The 21,359-nt window shown below is 43.7% G+C and overlaps 1 protein-coding gene across 4 annotated transcripts in view; it reads left to right on the forward strand.

Moving 5' to 3' along the window:
* Positions 1–21,359, forward strand: part of LOC137417681 (NACHT, LRR and PYD domains-containing protein 12-like) — a 229,634-nt gene that overhangs the window by 49,117 nt on the left and 159,158 nt on the right. For all 4 annotated transcript variants that reach the window (XM_078770500.1, XM_068103593.2, XM_068103584.2 and 1 more), the window contains exons 10-11: positions 10,131–11,937; positions 19,373–19,459. In XM_078770500.1, the coding sequence (XP_078626626.1) occupies positions 10,131–11,937; positions 19,373–19,459 (1,894 nt within the window). The remainder of the gene's footprint in view (positions 1–10,130; positions 11,938–19,372; positions 19,460–21,359) is intronic.

Genomic DNA, 21,359 nt, shown 5'->3' on the forward strand with positions numbered 1-21,359 from the left:
CCGGGAGCCGCGACCGCCACACCGAAACTCACCCGCGTGTCTAAAGCCGCGAAGAACTTGTCGGCCTCGGCAGCGAGAGCTCGGGGTTCCGTTATCATGGAACCGGCCAACGCGAGGCGTACTCGTGCCGGCAGCTGGCGTCGAAATAGCGCTCGGAATAGAAAATCCGGGGTTTCGTCGCCCAGCAGCGACAGCATATGGTCCATTCGGACCGACGGTCGCGTGTCGCCGAGCTCGGGGAGGTCCAGGAGGCGGTCGGCCCGTGCGTCCTCTGTGAGGCCGAACGTGGCGAGGAGGAGACGCTTGATCGCCTCATACCTGTGGTCGTCCGGTGGGTTCCTCAGGACAGACACGACCCGGGCGGCTGTGCCGGGCCCGAGGGCGATCGCGTCGCGTCCCCCGTGATGCGCCGAAGCTGAAACTGGGCTTCGGCCTGCACGAACCAGACCTCGGCTTGGGCCTCCCAGAACTCAGGGAGCTTGACCGCGTTGTTTGCCATTGCTATGGCGTGTTCGGATGGTCAGCGACGGCTGAGCCAACATCGGGGTCACCAAATGAAGCACGGTGCTACGCGCGCTACTTGCTTACCAAGAAGGAAGCGGACAACGTGGTAAATCAAAAGAGTCTTTTTTGAAAGAGCCCTACTGTAGCACTGGAGTGCTCAGGGCTGCGCGCCCCGAGGCCACGCCTACCCCTCGGGTGTGGCCGACGCCCACTTGGTGCGCGGAATGATGCCATCACGCCAGTAAGCTTTCGTGTCCGCCACAATATAGTCGGAATGTTTCATTCTTCAGACGTCGTCAAAATAAAAAGTTGCAATTTGGTAATCTGCACGTAGGGAGAAGGACAGAGCATCGTTTACGTGTCGCCACTCACGTTTGTAAATGCTACCTCCAAAATGAATAAAATAATGAGGGAACAGAACGAGACGGCCAATGAACGTTAACACAGATGGATGCTGAGCAACAAAGACATTGGAAGGTAATGTGTTCTTAGCAAACGTATACAAGAGCAGCTGTGATGAATCCGGATGAAGTATTGGATAATACCAGCAGAGTACCCGCCCTATGGGCATTCTTGTTCCAAGCGTAGGCCTACAACACATTTTTTGCCATCCCTTATGGGAGGATATTTTATGCTGATACAACTGATTTGACTTGGATTTCTTGATTGTTTCCTTTGGTAATACTAGGGCATTGCCCGTACTATATCTATATCTAAAATTATATCCCCCCCCTCTATTTACATGAAATGGTTTGGTCCAAAGCGAACGGCTTGCGAGTACGGTGACAATCCCCCCCCTCTATTTACATGCAATGGTTTGGTCCAAAGCGAACGGCTTCCGGAGTTTGGTAAAGAAATCGCCATCGCGTGCACAAACGCGCAGGAAAGCGAATGAATCGCAAATTCGGTTTTATTAGTTTTAAAACATAGTTTAACGCCAACATAGTTTGCAAACGTGAAATAAATGAATACGCTCTCAAATGTGCCATCCGAGGCAGAGTGTGTCCTCCACGTTCGACACACGCGATCGTTCGCTGCTCTCTGATTGGTTGAATCGTTTTTTGGACATAGCTCGGTAAGTAATTGTCCGATTAATATGAAACCTTGAAAAGGCACATCCTCGGGTCCCCAGCAATATACCTGGCAAGTTAAAAGTATATCGGACCCGTGGTTGTCGAGAAACAGCGGTCACAGACAAACAGACGTACAGACGTACAGACGTACAAACGTACAAACAGAGATTACTGGAATTATAGATAGATTGCTGGATCTCTGTTCAACTTTGGTGGCCTTGGTTTTTGAGGCATCTCAATTTTCCAGAAAAAAAACAATCAACCATCACCCTTGCTAACAATACCCACGACCAAACCACATTCACCTCTTCCCCCTCCCCCCTCCTCCCCCTTCCATCATCTCCTCAAAATTCCCCTTCAACGTCACCTGAGCAAGCAATACCCACGACAACCCCACACCCTCCCTTCAAAATCTCCCTTCAACTGTCACCCAAGCTAAGAACAATACCCACGACAACCCCAGCAGGATCACAGTGAGTTCACAATGTGATGTCACTCGCAAAATCGAAAATCGACACTCTCGGGCTTTTTTCAACACTTTGTGATTACCAATAAAATAAAATCCCCTTCAAATTAGATTGGTTGATAATTGTCAATGGTTTTCAGAAGAAAAAAAAAATTGCATTTGGTCTCCCCTTTAAGGGTATTTTGGGTCTTCGGCGTCTTTTCAGTTTTTTGGGTATTTTTGGTCGTTTGGGTGTTTTGGGCTTCAGAGTCTTTCAGGGTATTTGGAGTATTTTGGGTCTTTGGGGTCCATTTGGTCTCCAGGGTCTTTCTGGTGTTCAGGGTTTTTTGGGGGTCTTTGTGGTTTTTTGGGGTCTTCAGGATATTTTGGGTCTTCGGGGTCTTTTCAATATTTCAGGTCTTTGGGGTCTTTTTGGTGTTAGGGTTTTTTGGGGTATTTTGGGTCTTCGGAGTCTTTTTGGTCTTCAGGGTCTTTTAGGTCTTTGGAGTCTTTTGGGTCTTCGGGGTCTTTTCAGTGTTTGTGTTTTTTTGGGTCTTCAGGATATTTTGGGTCTTCAAGGTCCTTTCAATATTTCGGGTCTTTGGGGTCTTTTCGGTGTTCGGGTCTTTGGGTCTTTGGGGTCTTTTGGGTATTTTCAGTCTTTGGGGTCTTTTAGGTCTTTGGGGTCTTCAGGGTCTTTTGGTTCTTTGGGGGTATTTTGGGTCTTTTCAGTCTTTGGGGTTTTTAGGTCTTCGGGGTCTTTTAAGTCTTTGGGGTCTTATAGGTCTTTGGGGTCTTTTGGGTCTTCAGGGTATTTTGGGTCTTTTCAGTCTTTAGGGTATTTTAGATCGTTGGGGTCTTGTGGTCTTCAGGATATTTTGGGTCTTTGGGATCTTGTGGTCCTTGGGATATTTTGGGTCTTCGGGGTCTTTTTGGTCTTCGGGGTATTTTTAGTCTTCATGGTATTTTAGGTATTTTGGGTCTTTTAGGTCTTCGGGGTCTTTTGTGTCTTCAGGGCCTTTTGGATCTTCATGGATTTTTCAGTCCTTGGGGTCTTCTGGGTCTTCGGGGTCTTTTTGGTTTTATGGGTATTTTGGGTCTTTGGGGTCTTTTCAGTCTTTGGGGTCTTTTCAGTCTTTGGTATATTTTAGGTATTTGGGGTCTTTTCAGTCTTCAGGGTCTTTTAGGTCTTCAGGGTATTTTGGGTCTTTTTGGTCAGGGTATTTGAACGCCCCAGCCTTTAGGGTCTTCGGGGCCTTTTGGGTATTTTCAGTCTTTGGGGTCTTCTGGGTCTTCGGGGTCTTTTCGGTGTTTGGGTGTTTTGGGTCTGTGGCGTCTTTGGGGTCATATTTTAGGTCATCAGGGTATTTTCAGTCTTCGGGGTATTTTAGGTCTTCCGGGTCTTTTGTGTCTTCAGGGCCTTTTGGGTCTTCAGGGTCTTTTCAGTCTTTTTAGTCTTTGGGGTCTTCTGGGTCTTTGGGGTCTTTTTGGTTTAGGGGTATTTTGGGTCTTTTCAGTCTTTGGGGTCTTTTCAGTCTTTGGGGTCTTTTCAGTCTTTGGGGTCTGTTCACTCTTAGGGATCATTTAGGTCTTCCGGGTATTTTGGGTCTTCGGTGCCTTTTGGGTCTTCGGGGACTTTTGGGTCTTTTCAGTCTTTGGGGTCTTCGGGTCTTTTTGGTGTTCGGGTGTTTTGGATCTTTGGGGTCTTTTCAGTCCTTTCAGTCTTTGGAGTATTTTGAGTATTTTGAGTATTTTGAGTCTATTCCGTCTTTGTGGTCTTTTAGGTCTTTGGGGCCTTTTGGGTCTTCAGGATCTTTTGGGTCTTCAGGGCCTTTTGGGTCTTCGGGGTCTTTTGGGTATTTTGGGGGTCTTCGGGGTCTTTTTAGTCTTCAGGGTATTTTAGATTTTTGGGGTCTTTTCAGTCTTTGGGGTCTTTTCAGTCTTTGGGGTATTTTAGTCTTTGGGAGTCTTTTAGTTATTAGGGTATTTTGGGTCTTTGGGGCCTTTTGGTTCTTCGGGGTCTTTTGGGTCTTTTCATTTTTTGGGGTCTTCTGGGTATTTGGGGTATTTTCGGTGTTCGGGCCTTTTGGGTCTTCTGGTTCTTTTGGGTCTTCGGGGTCTTTTGGGTCTTCGGGGTCTTTTGGGTATCCGGGGTATTTTGGGGGTCTTCAGGGTCTTTTTGCTCTTCAGGGTATTTTAGAGTTTCAGGGTCTTTTCAGTCTTCGGGGCCTTTTGGGTCTTTGGGGTATTTTGGGTCTTTTCAGTCTTTGAGAGATTTTAGGTCTTCAGGGTCTTTAGTGTCTTCAGGCTGTTTTTGGGTCTTTTAAGTCTCTGGGGTCTTTTGGGTCTTCAGGGTGTTTTGGGGTATTTAGGGTCCTTGGGGTTTTTTCAGTTATTGGGTCTTTTAGGTCTTCGGGGTCTTTTCAGTATTTGGGGTATTTTAGGTGTTCGGGGTATTTTGGGCCTTTTGGGTCTTTTGCGTATTTTCAGTCTTTGAGGTATTTTGTGTCTTCGGGGCCTTTTGGGTCTATGGGGTCTTTTGGGGCTTTTCAGTCTTTGGGATCTTCGGGGACTTTTCGGTTTTGGGTCTTTGAGGTCTTTTGACTATTTGGGGGTATTTTAGGTATTTGGGGCCTTTTGGGTCTTCGGGCCTTTTTCGGTCTTTGGGGTCTTTTCAGCCTTTGGGGTCTTTTGAGTCTTTGGGGTATTTTAGGTCTTCGGGGCCATTTGGGTCTTTGGGGCCTTTTGAGTCTTTGGGGTCTTTTTGGTGGTTGGGGTCTTTTGGGTGTTTGGGGTCTTTTGTCTTTGGGGTCTTTGGGGTCTTTTGGGTCTTTTCAGTCTTTGAGGTATTTTAGGTCTTCGGGGTCTTTTGTCTCTTCAGGTTGTTTTTGGGTCTTTTGAGTCTTCGGGGTCTTTTGAGTCTTCTGGGTATTTTGGGGTATTTGGGCTCCTTGGGATATTTTGGTTTCTCGGGGTGTTCTCGGTATTTTGGGCCCTCGGGGGGGGGGGGGGGGGGGATGTGGGGAGGGGATCTTTTGGGTCCTCTGTGTACTCTAGGTTAAGTATTTCAGGTTACATTTGTGGGTGGATTTAGGTCAGCTGTCCAACCAATGGGTGAATAGCGGACATTAGGGTGGCCCGAAAAATTTAATTTTTGCGTCTTTGGGGTCTTTTCAGTGAATTGTATAGCGCACATCCTCTCATTCGAGGTGGCGTGATGATACGATAGCACAGTAAAAATATTAGGGCAATCCAACAAGAGTAAGTGGTCTCCCACAACCCTCTAAAAGTACTCTGCAAGACCGGATTCGTTGATATTTCTGGTGTCCATAACTTTTTTTCTCTCTGGGCCAATTCTTTTCAAATCTACACCAGCCTCCATGTGGACCCAAATTTTAGCTTGATCTAATAAGTCCTTTCATATTTAAAGAAAACATATCATCCCCATTGACCCACAAATGGCCCCCAAAGTCCCCCATGAACAACATCATCGAGTCCAAAATCAAACACACTTTATATAAATAATTGTGAATGTGAAACTGCATTCTTTTAACACAAACAAAAACAAAAACAGTGTTTAAAAACAAATTCTGTTTAGTAACAAAACAATGGTGCCAGGGCAGTCAGGCTATCAGTGTTGCTTGGTGCTCTTGACCAGTTGATTTTTAGTGGCACTGGTTGGCAGAAGCTTCCGGTGATGCTCAACGACCTGGTAGAGGAGCTGGTGCTGCTGGTCATTCTTGGTAAGGACTTCATTAAAGTCAGTAGCCAATTTGACTGCACGTTCTGCACAATCGTTCACCACCTTCAGCGCACGAACAGTCTTGCACGCTGCAATGTAGTCACCACGCTCGAACCATGTGTCTACTGCGGCCGTCAGGAACTCCTGTGACAAATGAAGTGACTCAAAGAGGTTGATCATTGGCAGGATCGTCATCATCTGATGATGAGTTCTCTGAAGAGAGAGCTACTGCAGCTGCTGGAGTTGACTCCACCTGCTGTCGGTGGTGAAGGCGTTCCTCATCCTGCTTGCGCTTCACATACTTGGCAGCAGCATGCCGATAGTTCATGTCCTCTGTCGTCATTGCCATTTGTCGGGGGCCACGCTGGTCCATCAAAAACTGCCGACCTTCTGGTATTTTTGTTTGGCGTTCACAGTCAGCATGCGCAATGTCGAAAAGCTTGCTCATGCTCATGGTGAAGTCAGCCTCCAAGGTCACCTGTGTGGCTGTTCGCCTGTGCTTGCGCTTGGAGACCCGGATGTGCTCCTAGTGGATGCGCTTTAGCTTGGCAACGACATGCGGCTTTGCAGTCGTTATGATGTTAGCATTCACCCAGAAGGACAAAACCTCATCCGCAACTGTACTGCAAGCAATAATTGGTGGCGTTGCCTTGTTTGTCTTCATCTCATAGTACATGCGACGAAGAGCCACACCTCTCTCAGGGAGCTGACTCGGCTCCTCAATAGAGTCAATACTGGAGAGTGGGTGCCCAGCCAACCAGATGGCTGTTGTTGCGCGTGTAGCAGGTGCACCTGGTGTACAGACTGTAGACTTTACTGTAGACTACTAAAACAGAAATATTGAAATAGTGTTAACATCTCGTTTTCCACTCCACTAATCTATTCTATTTACTTATTCTACTATCTAACCATTATATGATTTAGTAATACTAGCAATGGTACCCGCCCTACGGGTGGGGCTTCAATTGGGAGGCCCAAATGAAAGGGTAAAATATCAGAAATTGAAGGGTTTTTATTTTATTTTAAACGATTCATATAAACATCTGTTAAATCATATCACACGCAAATCATCAAAATCTAAGCAGTATTTGTAGAATTTCAATAAAAGCCACATCACTGTTCATATCGGTAAATAGTATTCCATCGTGTTTCAAATCATGATATCAACTGTACGCTTATCAAGCCTGTGAAGGCTTTGGGTGGTGAGGGGGCTTGAAGCCAGATTTTAATCTTACAGCCGCCATGTTGGTGCTCACCGTCACTGCGATGCCAAGTGAAAGACGCCTCAGAGCTGTCAAATTCACAATCGCTATGTCGTAAGTACTCCCGATACGTGTTTCCTTCATTGTAAAAACTACCAAATCAACAGTTAAAATGATTTTGAGCCGATAGGTGTTACGGCCTAGGAAAGATCGATGGAGACAGCGATCTGTTAGCGTATACACTGCCCAATTGGAATTCTATGTGGAAAGTAAGATCTTGGTCCACATTGAGGCTAGTGTAAATTTGACAAGAATAGTCTGAGAAGAAACAAAGTCATGGACACCAGAAATTTCACCGAATGCTGTCACACAGAGTACTTTTACAGGGTTCTGGGAGGCCGCTTAATCTTGTTGGATTGCCCTAAAAGTTTTATTGTGTTATTTGTTCATCAGACCCCATAAAACGAGATGGTGTGCGATATAAAATTAAAAATATATATATACTCTATAAAAATTGGCCACCCTAGCAGACATACACACATACACAGGGGCACTGTAAGGGAGGGAAAAGTTATGATGATTCCAAGGGCCCTGCACTGAAAGGGGCCCTAAAAATTATTAGAACATTAGGTAAAAATTCTCAATATTAAATTATTAACCTATCATCTTTAATAGAATAATAGACCAATAACACTAACGGTTCTTTGGCTAGTGTTTAAGGCTGAGCAAGAAATAATGAAATAATAATGAAAGAAATAATAGACCATGTAATCCAGTTTCAATAGCATGTAATAAATAGACGTGCTGTACTCATATTGCAATAGTATGTATTTAATAGACGTACTCAGTCAGGTTTCAATGGTATGTAATTAATAGATGTACTCATGTTTCAATAGCATGTAATTAATAGACGTGCTGTACTCATATTGCAATATAATGTATTTAATAGACGTACTCACCTTTCAATAGCATGTAATTGATAGACCTAATGTACTCATATGGCAATAGTATTGTCGTGTCCCCAGGGTTAAGACCCCAAGATGATGAATGGCCAAAACGAGCTTTAACTCCGAGGCGTATACCCAACTTGGCGATAGTGACACGCGCGGGGAGGTTCAAAGTCTTACCTGATCGGGAACACACACAGGGTTAATCCGGACCCACAAACGAGTAAACGGACAAAACAAACAAAAGTAAGATGCAACAATAAACCATTTAATGAAAATAAATGCAGGTAACAATGAAGGGTGAGGTAAAAACTAAAATTACAAATTGAGACATCTCCACTCACTCGTATACAAACCAGTGGAAAACGAAAGTAAAAGAAAATAAATAATGCTGTGGTAATTGGCCAGCACTCACCTTCGCATCCCCAAATGGCTGGTAAGGCTTGCTGGTTGCTCGTTGCCTCCAAACCACCGCATGGGAAATGCACAAAATGGTGCAGAGTGCACTCTTCGATGTCCAGAGGAAATACGATGCTGACCCAGTCCACCGCCGACGTCGATCCTCTGCCTTGTAGTTCCGACTGTTCCGAACCGCTGCTTCTCACCAGCTCTTTCCCAAGAGCGCACACAAACCAAAGACCACACGCCCGTGACCAAGCCCCTTTTAATGAACTTTTCGAGAGCATTACTTGGTTCCTCCTCAGAACACAAGCGTAGTCCAGCATGCACACAAGATTTTTTGAATGCCCCTTTTTTTGTATTGTTTCGCATTTTCTACAAACTATGGAATGTCCCTTCTTTTCGATACTTTGTCACATGGAACATACCCTTACATAAAGGGGTCTTTTCTGTGCCCCTGGCATTTTACCCAAGAATGTCCCTTCTTTTCTACAGTTTGCCACATGGCACATCCCATCTAAAGGGGCTTTTTCTTTTCCCATGGCATTTTCCACAAGATGCATTTTAAATTCACACAAAATGCAATATTGTTCATCGTACAATACTTTATTCAAGACGATATAAAAGACTTGAAAAAGTAAGGGAAAAAAATATTCAACCCAGACAAGATTCAAACCCACAATCCCCAGCTTGGGAGTCTGATGCTTTATCCATTAGGCCATTGAGCCAACATGTGAGAATAAAAAAAATAATCTAAAGGGGTATAAAGTGTGTATATATGTACATTTATATATACAATATACCAGTAGAAGCCGAGAAATAAATTTTCAATCCTCATGTTAAAGTTGCATACAGAGAAACCGTCCCAAAAAAAGGAATGGGCGTTTTGCACTTCCTCCATTGATTGCCATACAAATAATCAATTTGATGTGGGACCATTACTCATATTAATGCTGAAATTCAGATTTAAGAATAATTACGTTTTACATACGAACAAAATGCATTTACTCATTGTACAAGATGTTTATTTTCACGTTATTCAAGACGGTATAAAAGATTTCGAAAAAGTAAGGGGAAAAATATTCAACCCAGACGGGATTCGAACCCACAATCCCCAGCTTGGGAGTATGGTGCTTTATCCATTAGGCCAAATAATATTTTGAAGAGTTATAAAGTGTGTGTATATTTTTATATATTTATTTATGTATATATATTTATATATATTTAATTTTAAAGCAAAAACTATAGTACTTAGATGGAATTTGTTTCGAAAGCCATTATCTAAACCTATTGGCCGATGTATATTCCAAGTTTAAGCTACTTTCAATATATAGTCCTTTTGATATGAGCGCCAACACATTTTGGGCAGGCGGACAGACAGACACCAACGTGATTTCGAGGGTTTTCTTAATATAACTCAAGCATGCATAAACGGACGTTGCTGAAATGTGGAACATATTACCTCAACGTACGAAGCATTTACTTCTGAAATTTACAGCCAATTTCGTCCTGTAGAAGCTGAGAAACGTATTTTCAGTCCCCGTGTTAAAGCTGCATGCAGAGAAACGATTCCTTATGTAAAGGGCGGGGCGCTTTGGGGATCCTTTCGAGTCCTGTTGTACCTCTTGTGAGTTTGGTGTAATAATGTACATTCCTCCAAATGTGTTTCACGATGGTTCAACATCTGGGGTATCCATGTTTGCTTACACGTGAATGTTGTACGATGTGGATTGATTTTAAATGTACAAGATAACATGCTGAATGAAATGAAGTTTTGGTAACTCATTTTGATATTGTTTATATTTTGTTACTGAACAGGGAAAGCTCAAAAGGAATTGAAGGAGGAGTTGTTGAAGAACTTCAGGACAATCCAAGACTACAACGCTTCACCCGGAGAGTGTACGAGAATCGAGGATCGGTTTGTGGAACCCGTAATTGTGAAGAGCGAACCAGAAATTGAAGTTGAATCTCAAGAACACGAGATGAGGGCACCAAGTAGAAAGAAGATTAACAAAGATCAGGTCTCCAGGGAAGACTTGTTTGAACAAAATGAGTCTTCGGTGCAGCACGTGACCAAGGTGGTGATGTTTGGTAGTCCTGGAATAGGAAAAAGCACGCTTTGTAAAAAGCTAGTTGTTGATTGGGCAGAAGAGGATGAAAAGATGAAAAACAAGTTTGATTTTGTGATTCTTTTGAAATGTAGGAACTTGAACCACATATCAACTGAAACCACTCTGAAGAAGATTCTCCTGAATGAGTATCCCTCCCTGCAGGAGGTTGTTGATGATTTGATGGAAAATGCTTCCCGGGTCCTCCTGGTTCTTGATGCTCTGGATGAGATGAAACATCCTCTAGATTTTGACAACGTTTGTGAATCTCCACAAGAAGCAAACAAGGTCGGATCCATCATCGCAGGACTTCTACAGGGTACTCTTCTTCGTCATGGAACTCTACTGGTGACCACAAGACTCGTGGGTCTACAATGGCTCCACCATGTATGTTATGATCCCATATCTACTTATATGGTTGAGATTGTGGGATTCTCTCATGAGAAAACTGAGGAATTTTTTGAGAAGTTCTACAGAAACAAGGATAAAGCAAAGCAGGTTCTCCAATATCTATCAGAAAATGATGTTTTATCATCTCTTTGCTTTAATCCAGTTTTCTGCTGGATCACTGCTACCTGTCTCAGCAGGAACTTTGATTCCCATGAAGGGAGCACACGTGACCCTTTACCCAAAACAATGACTGAACTTTTCTCTCTTTACCTTCACTTGCACTTGGAGCACCATGGAGGGGAATCCATCACCAGCTCCGCAGATTCACTTCTTCGTCTCTGCCGTTTGGCATTTCATGGAGTGAAAGAAAGAAAAATCTTGTTCAGTGAAGAAGATTTGAAGAGTGAAGGCATCACACAATCATCTGCACTGCTGCACTTCCTGCAAAGGATACGACCTGGAACCATGGTCAGCCGATGGCTGATCGGAGAAGGAATCACGAAACCACATCCAGCATTTCTGTCTGAGGTTTTCCTGAAGACGGAAGTTGAAAGTGTTTGTCATTATGAATTCTTCCACCTGACTGTGCAGGAGTTTTTTGCGGCGCTCTACTTCGTCTTGCCTCAATGTAAAGAATCTATGGATGAAGTGTTTCTGAGGTCCAAGAACAGAGATGATGATCGGTTTCAGGTTGAAGTGTCTGTGGATGAAGTGTTTGTGAGGTCCAAGAACAGAGATGATGATCTGTTTCAGGTTGTTCAGCAGTTCGTCTCCGGTTTGTTTGCTGATAAACCGAGACGTACCCTTGGGAGACATTTCAAATTATCAACAAAACCAAAACATAAAATCCATTCCTGGCTCCAAGAACACAAACACAAAGACCTGAATTGTTTCCATTGTGTGTTCGAGCTCCAGGATGTGGAATTTACCAAAACCATGATGAAGGATTTGGAGTTTGAAGATCTCACACAGTACATGACCTCTCCTTTGGACTGCACCGTGGTGGTTTATGCTCTTCAAACAGCAAACAAACCCGTGGATTCATGGAGTGTCGAACTCGGCTCCACAGATGTCACACAAAGGATGAAGATTCTCGCTCCAGCCTTCCCTCTGTGTGAAAAGCTTGAGTGAGTCATTTTTCTCTTCTTTATACCAAACTGGTTACATTGTTGCTGGGAGTGCGGCTATCCTGCTGACACAGTGCCCCCTGTTTACAGTAAGCTGGTGCTCATTTTGCCAATCTCGGAAGGATGAAGTGTTATTTAACAGCACGACCTGGGATCGATCTCAATACCGTAAGATTCCAGGCTGACAAATCAGTTTAGAAGATAGGTTCGGCTAGGTAGTTTGAATGTGGGATCAATGGGAGGATGGGGGGGGACAGGGGGAGGGGTTTGAGGTGTTGGAGATAATGCGGAGCAGTTGGTTGGAAGTGTCGTGTATGCAGGAGACCAAAGGCAAAGGAGACAGAGCGAGGAGGATGGTATGAAGATACAAGATGTTGTATGTGGGTGGGGATGGAAGGAGTAATAGGATCGAAATAATAGTATCAGAAGAAATCAGCAAGCAGGTGGTCAGATTAGAAAGATGGGAGGGAAGGATAGTTATGGCATGGGTTGTGATCCATTTATATTGTAAAAAAAAAGGTGGCAGTAGACTGCGAAATATTAATTTCCATGCAATGTCGACATCAAAATAACCCAACAAATAATATTATTATACAAGAAAACAAACACGACATAATGACAATAATATTGAAGCTTTTTGTGCTGTCCTCCAAGGCGATTCACAGCAAAGAGACCGGAAGAGATGGGAACTGGTGCATTTATAAGCATGTCTAAGTAACCGCGACACCGATTGGTTCTCACCGAAGACGTCATTGGTGTTCTGAACACCCATTGGTTGACTCAGTCACCATTGCCCGGGCTCCGATTGGCTGGAGCGGAGTTGTCAGCGATGATGCACCATTTGCATCATTACCTTGGACAGCGGTCAGGGAAATACCTTCAATCTTTCCGCATTGAAAGAGAATGTGAGAATATTATATTTCCTATCTTATACCTATCTTAGCAATTACATATATCTTAACACTTAAACTGATCTTAGCGCTTAAATTATCTTCGCACTTAAACTTATCTTAGCGCTTAAATTATCCCAGCACATAAACTTATCTTAGCGCTTAAAATTAAATTATCCGAGCACTTAAACTTATCTTAGCACTTAAATTATCCCAGCACTTAAACTTATCTAAGCACATAAATTATCTTTGCACTTAAATTATCTCAGCACTTAAATTATCATCGCACATAAATTAACTTAGCACTTAAATTATCCTAGCACTTAAATTATCTTGGCGCTTAAATTATCTTCGAGCTTAAATTATTGTCGTGCTTAAATTATCCGAGCACTTATATTATCTTCGGCCTTAAATTGTCTTAGTGCTTAAATGATCTTTGCACATAAATTACCTTGGCAGTTAAATTCTTGCCCCACCCCCATTATCTCCTTGCCTTCCACCTTTTGCCCTGTTCACGTGACTCATGGTTGTCCCTCTAGGCTCCCTCTCCCTGTTGGTATTTTTGTGAATATTAGATTGTTCTCCACGGTTCTGTTGAAATATGTTTAAACTTTCCCCTGCAGTGTTTTATTCAGTGGGATATTAAAACACGCTGTTTTTCTTCCTAGTTAAAAGGCTTTTTAAATTTCCTCTCCAACTCATTCCATTTCAAAAAAAACATTCAATCTCTTATAACTCTAAATCACGACATGCTATAAATTCACATTCATTCCACCCCTCCTCCATCGTTCTTAAATGGATCGCTAACTTGAAAATCACAATAAACCCAAATTGTTATAAATGTTCGTCTTTCATTAATCATCCACTTTCTAAACTCCCTCCTTGCCCCTCCCCTCCAAATCTCCCCCCTTGCCCCTCCCCTCCAAATCTCCCCCCTTGCCCCTCCCCTCCAAAACTCCCCCCTTGCCCCTCCTCTCCTAAACTCCCCCCTTGCCCCTCCCATTCAAAACCCCCCCACACCCCTCCCCCCTTCTAATCTCCCCCCAACCATCCCTCCCAAATTCTCCCCCCTCCCACATCCTCCTCAAAGCTGCCTCCTCCCCACTTCGTCTCCCTTCCATCTCATACCTCCACCTCCTCCAACCTTCTACTTTACTCTGCCTCCCCTCAAACAACAACTCACTGTGCCTCATCCCATCACCATCAAACCTTTCGTCCTCCTCATCCTTCCCTCTCTTGTAACTCTTCTGTAATCTCTGACACACTATCAACTGCTCTCCCTACATCCCCCTCACATCCTTCATCTGACCCTACCCCTCCCCTCCCCTTTCCTGCACCCGATGCGCCCCTCTCTCCTCATGAATGGTATGGACCTCAAACATCCAGGGCCTTCGCTCAAACCTGATTGATCTATCCATTCAGGTTGCTTCTGACAATCCAGACTTGATCTGCTTAACAAAAACTTTCCTCCTTCAACATGTCTCTGATTCCTTAATATCTCTTACTGGTTACTCCCTCCTCCGGTATGATAGACCTGAGCCTAGTCCTGGTGGTGGGGTTGCCATCTTTATCAAAAACTCTCTTCCTCACTCTCCTTGCACTGCCCTCTCTCCACCCCACCCCCAGGAGTACCTCTGGGTACGGCTTCCTCTCCGCTCCCACCTTTTGTTCGTACAGTCACGTGAAAAAGTAAGTACACCCCAAGTAAAGTTTTGACTTTTTCAACATATTTCAACATACAGCTATTTGATCTTCATTTCAACAATATTGACAGCGAAAGGTGATATGATGTAACAAATATCATGAAACATTTACATTTTGTAGTCCATTGTACAATATAAATACACATAAATGCAAATTTCGCATGTGGAAAAAGCAAGTACACCCCTACATTTATCACTACTTCAAATACTTAAAATTAGAATCAGGTGCACCAGCTCAGGTGCAAATGATTAGAACATCGTTAGAGAGGATCTTGGAGGAACCTGTCTTATTTAAACCTCAGACATTTAGTTTGGTTTGCTCTTTGTTGTTGAAGTGTGCGGCGTCACCATGCCTAGAACAAAAGAGCTCTCAGAGGCCTTCAGAAAGAAGGTTATAGATGCCTACGTGTCTGGGAATGGATTTTAAAAGATCTCCAAACAATTTGAAATCAATCATTCGACTGTCCGGAAGATCATCTACAAGTCGAGAAGATTCCAAACAACTGCCAACTTGTTCAGGCCAGGACGCGCCAGCAAGTTCAGCCCGAGAGCAGACCGCAAGATGCTGAAAGAAGTCTATAAGAACCCCAGAATGTCATCACGGGACCTAGAGGTAGCTCTTGCCACTGTTGATGTCAAAGTGCACGAGTCTACCATTAGAAAGAGGCTGCACCAATTTGATCTACATGGGAGGTGTGCCAGGAGGAAACCTTTGCTGTCCAGAAAGAACATCAGGGCAAGACTAAAGTTTGCAAATGAACACCTGGGCAAAGACCAGCACTTCTGGAACAATGTGCTCTGGACAGATGAGTCAAAGGTAGAGCTATTTGGCCACAGTACCAGAAGACATGTTTGGCAAAAACCAAAGACAGAATTTGACCACAAGAACCTGATACCAACTGTAAAGCATGGTGGTGGAAATATTATGGTTTGGGGCAGCTTTGCTGCATCAGGGCCTGGGCTGCTCACCATCATAGAATCCACGATGAATTCTTCATTGTACCAGAGGGTGCTTGAGGATAATGTGAGGCCATCTGTCGGAAAGTTGAAGCTCAACCGAAGGTGGACCTTGCAACATGACAATGACCCTAAACATATCAGTATATCCACCAAGGAATGGCTGAAAAGAAAGAAATGGAGGGTTCTGGAATGGCCAAGTCAAAGCCCGAATCTAAATCCCATCGAGATGTTGTGGGGGGGATTTGAAACGAGCTGTGCATGCAAGAAACCCCTCAAACTTCGCACAGTTGAAAGAATTCTGCATGGAGGAGTGGACAAAAATTTCTCCCAGTCAATGTCAGAGACTGGTACACAGTTATAAGAAACGCCTACTTGAGGTTGTTTCTGCCAAAGGGGGCAATACCACCTATTAGAGCCAAGGGTGTACTTACTTTTTCCACATGCGAAATTTGCATTTATGTTTATTTAAATTATACAATCGACTACAAAATGTAAATGTTTCAGTATATTTGTTATATTATATCACCTTTATCGATCAATATTGTTGAAATGAAGATCAAATAGCTGTATGTTGAAATATGTTGAAAAAGTCAAAACTTTACATGGGGTGTACTTACTGTTTTCACGTGACTGTATGTGTCCTGTACCGTCCTCCAAACAGTGATGACTCCATTTACATTTCGCTGTCTGACGACATGGACCAACTTCTATCAACTCATCCAAACTCTCTCTTCCTCATGTGTGGCGACTTCAACTGTCATCATTCCAGCTGGCTGGGTGTGCGTTCCTCTCTCACCAGCCATGGCACCTCAGCAAAGGACTTCTGCGACTCATTGGGACTGACACAATCTGTCAATTTCTCGACCCGGATCACAGTCAATGGAGTATCTTCTCTTCTTGACTTGATTATGACAAACTTCCCTGCAAATGTCTGCTGCTCTTCTTCTGCTCCAATCGGTTCTTCTGATCATGTGCTTGTTGAAGGAGACATCTCTCTGGCCATTCTGAGAGAGTCGCCTCAGTGCCGACGAGTCTGGCATTTCACTAAGGCTGACTGGCATGGTCTGCAAGCAGCCATCAATCATCTGGACTGGTCTCCCATCTCTACTGCCTCTGACATCAATTCTGCCTGGGAATTTTTCCAAAGCAAACTGCTCTCTCTCATGCACAGATTTATCCCATCTCGTCTTCAGTTGTCTTACCCTTCCTCCCGTCCATGGTACACTGAATCTTGTGGCGAGGCAGTTGCCCTGAAACAACTTGCCTTTTCCTCTGGGAAGGCAAATCCAACTGAACGCAATCTCAGTTCCTTCCACCAAGCTCCGAACAAGTGTGTGTCTACCCTCAGGAGTGCCAGGAAGCACTATCTCTCCACACTCAAGATTGAACTCTTAAACCTGTCTCCTTCCTCCAAATCCTGGTGGCGTCTGGTCAAATCCGTTTCTGGTGTTTGTTTGCCCTCCATCCCCTCCCCTCTACCTCAAATGGCGACACAGTTGACACCGCACATGACAAAGCTGAATGCCCCAAATCTGTGTTTGCCTCAAAATCTTGTGTCCCAAACCCATCTCTCTCTGTTCCCACCTTTCCCAGTGGAACCCAACTGCTCCTAGACACTGTGTCCTTCTCTCCTGACAAGGTGGAGAAGTTTTTCTCAAACCTCGACTCTGATTCTGCAACTGGACCAGACGGCATCAGCCCACGGGTCCTAAAATCCTGCTCTGCTGCTCTATCTCACCCTCTCTCTGTTCTTTTCACCCTCTCTTTTGCTCAAGGTCCTCTGCCAACATCTTGGAAATAAGAAAACATTACCGCTTTACACACAAAAGGTGCAAAAACAGATCCTTGCAACTACAGACCAATCAGCATGCTCCCAATTATCCGCAAAGTCATGGAATCCATCATTGCTTCAGATATCAAATCCTTCCTCTTCTACAATGGCTTGATCTCTGATCATCAATTTGGATTCAGACCAGGCCATTCTACTCTGCACATGCTGCTTCTGCTGTCTCAGCAATGGATGGAGGTCCACAATGCCAAACAGGAAATCAGAGCTGTCTCCCTTGACATATCACGTGCCTTCGATACGGTCTGGCACCCAGCTCTGCTCACCAAACTCTCCTCCTGTGGTATCCATGGAAATCTCCACTCATGGCTTGTAGACTTCCTCTCTGGTCATTGGCAACGTGTGGCCCTGAATGGATTTCTCTCACCTCCCCTTCGTGTTCTGGCTGGAGTTCCCCAAGGTAGTCTTCTGGGCCCTGTGCTATTTCTGGGCTTCATCAATTATCTCTCCGACTCACTGGAAAATCCTCTCTATCTCTTTGCTGATGACTCCACTATCTGCCACTCCATTCCTCATCCCTCAGATCGGCAGTCTGCAGCCTCCTCACTCTCTGCAGACCTGGACAAAATCACAGACTGGTCAAACAAGTGGAACATGTCTTTCAATCCTGACAAATCCCACACTCTTACCATGTCTCTCCGAAAAGACCGACTGGAAAACCCTCCCATCTACTTTCTCAACAATCCTCTCCAAGAAGTTCTGTCACTCAAGCTTTTGGGTCTCACTATCTGCCATGATCTTTCTCGGGATAACCACATTTCCAAGCTGGCCTCCAAAGCCAGTCGCCGATTGGGCATCCTACGTTGTGCGAAATCCTTCCTTGGCACACCTGAGCTCCTCACCACAAACAAGGCTTTCATCCGCAGCTCAATGGAATACTGTTTTCCCATCTGGTCTGGTGCTCCTGCCTCACACCCAGTTCGTCTTCACGCTGTTGAAACAAAAGCTTTCAGAATCATTGGAATCTCCTGCGATGAAGCTATCTCCGAGGGCCTTTCACTCACTCACCGCAGGCAGGTTGGTGGTCTTTCTGTCTTCTACCGACCCCTATCCTGCCTTGCTCCCCCAGCTCTCTCTGTGCTCTGTCCCCCTAATATTCCTACAGGTCGCACAAGATCTGCCAGCAACCCTCTTCTGTTGAAACTGCAAAAATGAAGACTCTCTGCTCACCTTCACTCTTTCATTCCTCTTTTCTCCCTCCTCTGGAACAAACTCCCCCACTCCCTTCAATTCCACTCCTCCCTCCAGGTCTTTAAAACAGCTGTTCACCACCATCTCTTATCTTCCCCCATCCAAAACCTTGATCTTTTCTACCCCCGCAAATTTCACCCCAGATGCACGTTTTTGAAATTCCATCTTCTTTCCTGGAAGTCTGCAATGATCGCTGTCTGCACATTAGCTGTGTCCATGTGTTGTTGTTTTTTTTACCTCTCCCATCCTCCAACCCCATTTCCCACACCTCCTCCCCCCAAGCCCTCCTCGTCCCACAGATCTCCCGATGTCCCTGCTCTCAAATGTTGTACTTGTGTGCTTCCCCCTCTCTCCCCATCTTGTCTCCTGCTCCCTTTATTTCATCTTATGCATACGTTTTTGTTTTTTTTTGTCTTTAATGTTAGCTCTTACACGAGCCTCGATCTTGTATACAAAAAATATTTAAAAAATGGAGAGGTATGCATCTTCACAATTAAATAATGGAAATGTATTCATCTTTACAATTAATTAATGCCAGTATGTTAGAGGTGAAGAATATGATGAAATATGCTCAGAAGTTAGGGGAGGGGCAAGAGGATGTTAAGGGGGAAAATAAAGTTCCCAGGTGCAGAATAGGCCTGCGGATAGCCTGGAGGGATGCGCACTGCACTCACCACTAACCTGTCTAGCCTGGATTAACTCTGCATCATCACATCTGTGTCCCCATCAAATGTTGATACCTGCAGCCATGTGCTGTGTAAAAAAGAAGAAAAAGAAGAAGAAGAATCTTTTTGTGCACATTATAATTCTGTCTCAACCAACCTTACTCACTTTTCTCTCTACAGGTTTAATGAGCAGTCTATTGGTGATGAAGGTTTGGACATTCTGATGAAGTCACTGGTGAGCAAACCGAACCGACTGAAAGAAATCAGGTGAGTACCTGGGTTTCATTCAGATGAGCACATGTGCATGCATCATGAGGATATTTGAACATAAACGTTTTACCTTTTTAATTAACCTCCCCCCCCCCCCCCCCCAATAGTATAAGTTAAGGGTTATTGCTGTTGTAGAGCTTGTTTCTACCATGAGCGTCCTCAATTTTTGATGGTACCATGGAGTTTATTCGACCTCCAGAAGGACTAAACCACCGTTTTGAAAATAAATTTTCCTCTTCTTTTTAAAAATATTTTTTATTTTTTATTCCCCCGCCCACGAGGTCGCTGGAGGCATTATATTTCAGAGTTGTCCATCCGTCTGGCCGTCCATCCGGCCGTGTGTCCGTCCATCCATCTGTAATAGGTTTTCGTTACTGCAATAACATATATAATGATGTGACCATAAACTTTCGATTTTAGGTTTTGAGGTCATGAGGTCAAATGACAAAGGTCAGAGGTCATGTAAGGTTAAAAAAAAGAAAACCTTTTATCACAATAACTTGTGAACCAGTGATGGGATTTTCACCAAACTTGGTACAAGTATATATTATGATGCAAAGATTAATTGATTAGATTTTGGCATCAAGAGGTCAAAGGTCAGTGTCTGTAATAGGTTTTTGTTACCGCGATACCTTAAGATTTGCTGAAGGAAACGAAGTCAAACTTGGTACAAGTATATATTATAATGATGTAAAGATAAATAGATTCCATTATGGGGTCAAGAGGTCAAAGGTCAGATGTCCCATTTGGTAAAAATTCTATTGTCACATTAACTTCTGAAACAGTAATGGGAGGAGTCGGGAAATGTTGATTGTAGGACCAACGACTCGACAGAAACTCAATGACGTTCACTGATGCCCACTCGCGTTCGCTCCCTGCCGAGCTTTCATCCTAAAATCAACATTTCCCAGCTTCTCACTCATTCTTGGGACACACATACACACGCCCACACTATACTCTAACCTCTTTATTGTGTATTGTATTCTTCCTCAACCCATACTGGTATCTTTGCATCAAACTCACAAAGAGAGCCAATGAATGTCTGTTTGTGTTTTATTTGATGAAATTGTTTTATTCGCATGTGGCACTCATCACCATCAAGAATGTTGAGAAACAATATGTTGGAACATGATTCTTCTGTTAAATATCTTTGTTAAGTAGAGTTTAAATGATAAACCTCTCTCAATGTTCTGGTCTGAGATCCTCCCAAACCACATATCATTTTGAGGTTGTGGTAAATTATTTTCCTTTGATTTCTTGACATCCATGAAATCTTTTAAACCATTAAATGTCTTGACATCCATGAAATCTTTTAAACCATTAAATGTCTTAACATCCATTAAATCTTTTAAATCATTAAATGTCTTAACATCCATTAAATCTTTTAAATCATTAAATGTCTTGACATCCATTAAATCTTTTAAACCATTAAATGTCTTAACATCCATTAAATATTTTAAATCATTAAATGTCTTGACATCCATTAAATCTTTTAAACCCTTAAATGTCTTGTGTTACGTGCTCCTCCCCAAACCCCGGTCACGGTGTACCTCTGAGCCCCAAGAGGAGTCACGGCAGAAAGATGTGTTATTCTGTGTGTCAAAGATCAATGGTGAAACCACACCAATTGTTACCAACAAACAAGTATTGTATTAAGGTCACACAAGAATAACAACACAAAAACAATAGTAATCAATTGTACAACCAATATATCATTCCTATGATGGTACCATCAGTTTCGTACAATATAACACACTGTGCTCCCAGTGAGCGAAATTAACATTCCCAATGTCTCTATCCCGGCTTCAAGCCAAAGTCGATCCACGCTCCCGTGCTCATCAGAACGATGTCGTATCAAGACCAGAATCCCGTTTCTTTGACAGTCACACTGCCAAAG

Source organism: Myxine glutinosa, chromosome 1 (assembly GCF_964187855.1).
Source record: "Myxine glutinosa chromosome 1, kmMyxGlut1.1, whole genome shotgun sequence".
Classification (NCBI taxonomy): domain Eukaryota; kingdom Metazoa; phylum Chordata; class Myxini; order Myxiniformes; family Myxinidae; genus Myxine; species Myxine glutinosa.